Source organism: Opisthocomus hoazin, chromosome 8 (genome assembly GCF_030867145.1).
Source record: "Opisthocomus hoazin isolate bOpiHoa1 chromosome 8, bOpiHoa1.hap1, whole genome shotgun sequence".
NCBI lineage: Eukaryota > Metazoa > Chordata > Aves > Opisthocomiformes > Opisthocomidae > Opisthocomus > Opisthocomus hoazin.
In genome coordinates this window covers 35,256,745-35,264,451 of record NC_134421.1, presented here as the reverse complement: position 1 = coordinate 35,264,451, position 7,707 = coordinate 35,256,745, and the positions used below count along the sequence as shown (strand labels likewise).

Genomic DNA, 7,707 nt, shown 5'->3' with positions numbered 1-7,707 from the left:
AATTCAGAAGGGACCCAGACAACTGGATGTACCCGGGCAGCCGGCGCACGCAGCCCTGCAGCAGCACCTCTGCCCTCTTCAGCATGACATACGGCCACGGAACTCCTGGGTTCCTTCCGAGGAGGGGCTCTCCTGTGCTTGTCGACCCCCGAGCGGGGCAGGAGGGGCGTGAGGGGACAGTGCCAGGGGTGGCCCGCTCTCAGCCGAAACCCAGCACCCCGAGGAGGTGCGGGACGGGAGGAAGCGCACGGAGCCCCAGGAGTGAGCGTTTTGCTTCGGGGGAGAGGGGGACGGGCAGACACCGGGGGTCCTCCCCGGCCTTAGTGGCGATCTCCTGACCCCGGGAGAGGAGCGACCACCGCGGCGGCGCGGGACGCGCTCCCGGGAGCGATGTCGGGCAGCACTCCTCACCAGAAGCCACCCCCCGCGGGAAGGCTCCGACCCGCAGCCCGGTGACACCCCCCGCAGCCCGGTGACACCCCCCGCTGCCCGCCGCCGCTACGCCAGCGCCTCCCCGGCGGCCGCGGCCGGACGGAGCGCGGGTGGCGCCCGGCGGGCCCGTCCCAGGGGCGGCCCCGGCCCCGGCCCGGCCGCCTTTGTTCCGCTCGGTGGCGGGCGCCCACGTGCAGCGGCGGCGGAGCGGCCCCGCGCCCGCCCGGTGCGTGGGGGGGGGTTGGGGGGGGAAGGGAGGGTGCGCGGGGGGCGGCGAGCCTTCCCCCGCCGCGGCGCTGCGCGGGGGCAGCCGGGGGCCGCGGCAGCCGGGACCCGGCCTGGCCCTTTAAACCTGCCGCGGCGGCGGGGCCGGCCCGGTGCGGGACACGTGAGGCGGCCGCGGCGTGCTCCGCCGCCGCTGCCCGGGCTGCCGCGCCGCTCGTGTGTTAGCTGGCCGCCCGCCAGCCCCCGGTCGCGGCGGGGGGGGAGGGTGTCGGTTGTTTTTTTTTCGCTCGGCCTCCTTTTTTTTTTTTTTTTTTTTTTTTGCACAGCCCCCTCCTGGTTTTTCCACCCACGGGTAAAGGTGGTTTTTCTTTTCCTTTTTTTTTTAAAAAAAAAATCCACCCTCATCCTAGTTTAGTCCGTGGGCAGGACTCGCATAATAATATTTCCAGTCCCGGCAGCTCGCATCACAGACACGAACCCAGGACCGCCCCCCCCCCCCCCCCCCCCCCCGGTTTTTTTCCTTCCCCGTCTCCGAAATGGTTTTATTATGGTTGTTTTTTAAATGATCGCTCTTTTTGCCCGCTGCTCCCGCCGCTGCCGAAATCTCCGCCTGCCCGGGGTGCACGCTGCCGGCGGCACCGCGCAGTGTTCTCAGTCCGTGCTCAGTGTGTCTTATCTTAATTTGCCCTGATCCGATCTCAGCGCGATAGCCACCGCTCGCTTTCAATTTGTAGGATTTTTTTCCCCCTCCTCGGTTTGCTCCGACTACCCTGGGAGTATTTCCCTCTCTCCTTGCATTTCCAGGGTTGCAATTTACTCTGCCTTTCCCTCTTGGTTTTTTTTTTTTTTTTTTTTTTACCTCCCCTCTTTGGAATTGCTTCATGTTACTAACCATTCCTAAATTGTAAGAGAGATTCATTCCCCCTCCTTTTCCACCGCCACCAGCACCACTACCACCATCACCTCCTCCTCCTCCCTTTCTCTTCTCCTTTTTGGCAGCACCAGGACGTCCGGTGCGGTGGTGGCAGCGAGCAGCAAGAGCTCGTTTTGATCCCCCCCCCCTTCCCCCCCCCCTCCCCGCCTTTCCAAGGTGCTTTGGAGAGACCGTTTTCGGGCCGCGCAGCAGAAGTCGCGATGAGCGCACAAGGTGAGGGACCCGGTCAGCCTTCCACTGCTGCCCAGGAGCAACCTGCCACCGCAGAGCCTCAGAAGAGGGGACGAGGCAGACCCAGGAAGCAACCGCAAGTCAGTACCGTATAGATACGTAGAGCCGCAGATCTGCAGCGTTATAGGCGTGTTCATATCGTGCTCTGCCGCCGAAGGGACTCCTGCACCGGGGCGGGGGGGGGTCCCGCGCTGCCTCCCGGTGCGGCGGGGGAGACCCCGGGAGCGGCCCGGGGGGGGGGGCGGGACACCCCGGGAGCGGCGGGGCTCTGCCCGCTCCGCCGAGGCTCCTCGGGACTTTCACTATTGTGCCGGGAGCGAGCCGGGGCTTTTCAGTGTGAATGGGGAACATGGAGCAGCGCGGCCCCGACCAACCAGCGCTCGCTGGCTCACTTCGAGCCGATTTTGAAATTGCGGGGAGCCGGGAGCGGGGCTCTCCCTTCTCCCGCAGCCCTCTGCAGTGTCTCACTCTGCGTGTGTGCCTGTGCCGGGTCCCACCGGGGGCTGCTGCCGCCTCCGACCTTGACCAGCCCAGCCCCTGACTGCCCCTAGATCCTGGGGTTGGGGGAGAGGAGGGTGGCTAGAAAGTCGCATGAGGTGGTGGGGTTTTTTTTCGCCTTCTCCCCCATCCCCCCCACCCCTCCCTTCGCCCCCCCTTCCCCACCTCCTCCCTCACCCCCGTCATCGCCTGCGGAGAGGTGCCCCCGTTGCCGGTGGAGGTGGGGGAGGCAGCGGAGGGGGCTTGCCCTGCCTGTGCAACACCTTTCGCCTCCGCTCCAGCGCTTTCCCAGGCAGGTCGAGGCGAGGGGGGGGACACGGTGCCCGGCTCCCTCCTTTCCGCTCCGAAAGGGACGCGCTGGACGCCTCTTTTTGACTTGCGAGCCCTGAACCCGCGCGAAGGTTGCTAGATGTGTGCATTACTTCCACACCCCCCCTCCCCTTCCCTTCCCTTCTCCTCCCGAGGTGCCATTGTCGCATCGCCTGGAAATGCCGACCCCCGCTCGCCGCCCGCCGCCGGGCCAGGCGGCCCCGCAGCCCCTCCGCCGCCGGGGGGGGGGGGTGTATGGGGAGGGGGGGGGTCTCGCCGCGGATGCCTCCCGCAGCGGATGCCTCCCTCCTCCTTTTCCATGCCTCCCTCGGGAGGGGCTGCCGATGGAGCTCGTTCTAAAGCGAGCGTTCCGCGGGCTTTAAAAATGTTTACTCCCTTCGTCTGGCAGCCCCCCCCCCACACCGAGAGCCGAAAAGACCGGAGGGAGCTGAACAGCAGAGCCCCGAGCCGGGGGAGACCCGGCCGCTTCGCCCCCCCGATGCGCCCCTGCAGATCGCACAGAAAGCACTTTTTTCTTTTTTTTATTTTTCCCCCGGAGAGCGGTGGGAGCGGAGCCGCTGCTTTTCCCGCTCTGCCCTCCTCCGCCGTGACACTGTGCTGTCCCCGGAGCGGCTCGGGGCTCTGCCCCCCCCCCCTTTCCCCTCCGTGCTGCCCTCGCCCAGCCCCAGTAGCCGGCACCGGCCCTGCCAGCCTGCGCCGGGGCTTCGTGTCGTCCCCCCCCCCCCCCCATTCCCTATAGCTTTTGAATGTATGGAAGAGAAAGAGAAGCGCGTCTGCTTCATGGTGCTCAGCCCAGATGCGCTGTGCCTGCCAGGCTGGAGTGGTTTGGGGGGTCCCCTCTCCTGCCTCCTCTTAACCTACCCGGGAATTAAAGAGCTGAAGGGTTTTAGAGCTGGTTGAAGTTAACGAACGGCATTTAATTAGTTTTACCACATCCTGTAATCTGAATGAAATGTACAGTATTTAAGACTAGAAGAGTTTTATAGTATTTGTGATTCACTGAATAAATATTTGGAATCGAACTCTTAGTAATTCATACCCATTTTTAAGGACTGGTTATTTACTGTCAGGCAGAGGAGCTAGTTAAAATTGCTAAAATAATCAGTGTTCCTGTCGAGTCATTTTTAGAGTTGGGTTTTTGTTTCGGATATTCTCTGTCGTCGAGGTTGTCTGGCTTGCTAGGGCTCTGTTTGAAGAAGCTTTTTTACGTTTGCATTTTAATACAAACCAGTTACGGTTTAGAATAGGTGCGAATGTAATGCCAACTGCGGAACAAGCTGTGGAAAAAAAATCCCCCCCAAATGTTAGTGCCCATGAGAGAGAAAATAGTCTAAGCTTACTTTCCAGTTTTCCAGTAGTTAACTTTTTCCCCCCAAGTTTGTGCTAGAAAGTGCAGATGATAATTGTGTCTTGCTATAATGAAATGCAATTGAAATGAAATAGGTAGCTGTATTGTTTTGTGAATGATCATTCTTACATGAAGGAAATTATAGTAATTTTCTTTTAAAAATGTGTTTTCTGATATAGCTTACCTGCTAGAATATGCAAACTTTTCAAAGTTTTTGATGCAATTACAAGGGAAGTTAAACTGTTGTGCAAAATACATTTTTTTCTTTACCTCGAGGTGTTAAATTTTTCATGTTGCACTTTTAAGTATTCTGTTATTTATATTGTTAATTTATATGTTTTAAGTAACTTCTCAGTTATAGTATATCCTTCAGGTCTTCTGGGTTAGTTGTAGCCTCTTGCCACAATAGCATGTTTTCCTGTATTTAGGAACCAACTGGTGAACCATCTCCTAAAAGACCAAGAGGAAGACCCAAAGGAAGCAAAAACAAGAGTCCCTCTAAAGCAGCTCAGAAGGTGAGATTATTAAAGAAAGAGAGTTCCTAATGCTGGTTTTTTCATCAACTGGTAACAAAAAATCCAGTCATTTAGACTGAGAACTGAGGGGTTGGAACCCTTTTGGTACTGGAAGCTACACAAAGCGTCTATTTTGCATTTTTAAGATGAGAATTAACATGCTGCATGAAGACCCTAGGTACAGAACCTACAAAGGAAGCTTGCTTTTTAAATACTCTCCAGATTAGTGGAATAACATAATGTATTTGGTGTGTTTACTGAGATCTTCTGTATCTAGTAGGGAAATCAATACTAAAGATATTATTTTCTCGATTAAGATTTTTGAAAGAGGAAGATAAGTTTCGTGCCCACTTACAGTCGTTACTAGTGCAGACCAAATCTGTATATTAAAGCTAAGTGTTTTGTCAAACATAGGTTAATTAGAAGTAAATCCAATTATGTATTGATGGAAATGAGTGCATATATTGAAATTTACAGCTTTAAAATGTGATGGTAAACTGTGAGTTACAGTAAAAGCCTACTGTATCTTGTTTAGTAATCAATTTCAAAGAGACTTTTACTTCAAGTGCTATTAGTCTTCTGAACCACTACTTCTGCTCGGTGATGGGAACAAACTTTTATTCTGGTGGCTCTGAATGCGTTTAGCTATAGGGGAAGCTCCCTGAAGCCATTGCATTTAGTGTGTGGACTTTACATCACAAATACAACACGAAAATGTGACTGAATTTTATTTGAGTTAGGGAAAGCTCAGCCTTAGAAAACTGTGCTATCAATGCAAACAATGCATTTCTGTATGTATTATTTTAGTGAAGGCAAATAGTTGTGTATAGGCTTGAAAATAAATATGGGAGTTTTGTTTATGTTGATAGTTACACAGCAGTTAGCACTAATTTACAGGTACTAAATTGGAAACAAAAACTTACAAAAGCTGGTAGTGAGCTGTAGTGCTTAAGTGTATCTCTTAAGTAGATCTGTGACAAAATGTGTGTAGAAGGCATTTGTGGCCTCATCTGATTGTGGTTCATTTTTCAATATGCCAATGGCAGTGACCGTATTAAGTTTGATGGTTTTCAGTGTTAGAAATTACTATAGCAAATACCAACAAATATTAAATTATTAGGGGGTGCCTATGGTTTCATGTCTGTTTCGTTGTGTTTTCAACATTTATTTGAGGGCTGTTTTCCAGTTCTCTTTAAAACTGGTTTTTACTTTCTGAGCTGGAAAAGAGCAGTATATTCTGTCAATAAGTTCATGAATTAGTAAAAAATGCTTTACAGGTTAAGTATTTAAAATATATCAAAGCCACTCTGCGACCTAGTGAGCTTAAAATGTTGATTTTTTTTCTTTATGTAGTAAAAATATTCCTTAGATTCACTTTAAAATAGTTTAAATTTCACTCTTCAAAGGGGAGAGAGCAGTTTTTTATTAGTCTAGCAAGTCCAAATGTGAGCTTTAGTATTTTAAATATTACTCTTAGGAGTGTTGGCTTTCCTAGGAGAAATATTTGTAATAAGATTAAATTTTAAGTAATTCATAGAAATGTGTTTTACAAAGATATTTCTAAAAGAAATATTAGCATTATTTCATTTATATGAGTGATTTGAAAATCAGTATAAATGGAAAATAACTTAAAAACATTCGTATATATGTAGGTATATCAAATCAAGATCGTTCCAGACGATTCTGGTGCATATAGTTGTTTTTATTAATCTAATTTACGAACTGAGCTATTTCATTGTAACGTTTTGATTTTCAGAATGCATCAAGTTACCTCTCTAATTAAAGTAACCCCTTTTGGGTGTTGATGATATAAAAAATTGACCAAAGACCACATCTTTTTTATCATTAAAAAAAATCTCTGAGGGGTATGCAATTACAGGTCTTATTTGTTTCTAGGTTTATAGATAAAATGTATAAATGTTTGATAAATCCTCTAAAACAGTTATAAAGCCTTACTAGAAGAAAGTCACTGAGATCACGTTTCAAATAAATATTTCAGCTCTTTTTCCAAATTGATAATTAACCTTTTCTAAAATGGTTCACCTTCTCACCAGGCATCTCAAAGTATCTTTTTATGTAATCTTAATTTAGATAGTTTTTCTAACAGTAATGTGAATGGAAAGGTTTTGGCACTGTAAGAAAGCTTCATTTGGTGGTAAAGGTATCACCTCTTAAAAGAGTGAGCTATATGTTTGATTTTGTGGTAAACATATTTACACATACATACGCATACATATATTTATTTAAGGCTTACTACAGTCTGTCTCGACTCTCAGAAAGAGAGCTGGCTAACTTAGCTTAAGCCCCTCTACATGTGAACCTGGGTACTCTACACGCAACTGGAAATTGCTGGAATTTCTAAAGAATAGTGTGTGGCCTGTGTTTTTCAAAGGGAGCTCATTGAAATGTATTAGAGTGTTCACAACATGTAAGATAAACGTCGGCCAGGAGAACCCACCGAGCAGCCATGAGAAGGCACTCATGATTAATTGATTGGGTGTTCTCTTGCAAACCATTACACATCACAATTAAAAATGTATTGCACAAACTGGCAGCCAGTTAAAAATGCTCCAGAACTGGGTCTTTGTTTTGTTACACTTCAGAAAGGAAATACCCTGAAGTCAGTTGGGGGACAGTTTACCCTGGAATCATGGTTGTGTTGTGTATTTAAAATTTCTTGGTTCATGGGATTTTTATTTTTTTATTTTTTTTTCTTTTAGCTTTCAGAGCTTGTGTTTGGTCTTAGTAAACTGGCCTTGGGGCATCAGAAAACAAACTGTGCTTGTTAGGAAATTAGTAATGTGAAACTTGACAATGCATACAGAATGTTGCAAGACCAATTGGACAGCTAATAATGTGGCAATTACTCTAATTTTAGGTAATGCGCATTTTTTTAAAAGCCTGGATATCACACATGCCTAACTTGTTGTAAACTGGACACAAAAGGCAAACTGCACTTTATAGAAAACCAAACCATTTCCCAGTTGTTTAATTTTCACGAACAGAAGGAACACAATGTGTTGGCAGATGAGAAGAGATAGACAGAAAAAGACTTTTAATCACCTTGTACTTGAGTCCCCACAATTACGCTGTTATTGAAGTCCGCATCTTTGAACAAGCCATTCTGTTATTCATTTAAAATATTTGTAAAAAATTAGCAAAAAGGTGACGATATCTTTTTTTTTTCTTCCCCC

At 48.7% G+C, this 7,707-nt stretch overlaps 1 protein-coding gene across 1 annotated transcript in view; it reads left to right on the top strand.

Annotated features, from left to right (window-relative positions):
• The first annotated feature begins 1,767 nt into the window (after window positions 1-1,767).
• Window positions 1,768-7,707, top strand: part of HMGA2 (high mobility group AT-hook 2) — a 117,981-nt gene continuing 112,041 nt past the window's right edge. Inside the window, exons 1-2 of the mRNA XM_075428409.1 lie at window positions 1,768-1,902; window positions 4,427-4,513. Coding sequence (XP_075284524.1) covers window positions 1,792-1,902; window positions 4,427-4,513 — 198 coding nt within the window. The 5' untranslated portion in view covers window positions 1,768-1,791. The remainder of the gene's footprint in view (window positions 1,903-4,426; window positions 4,514-7,707) is intronic.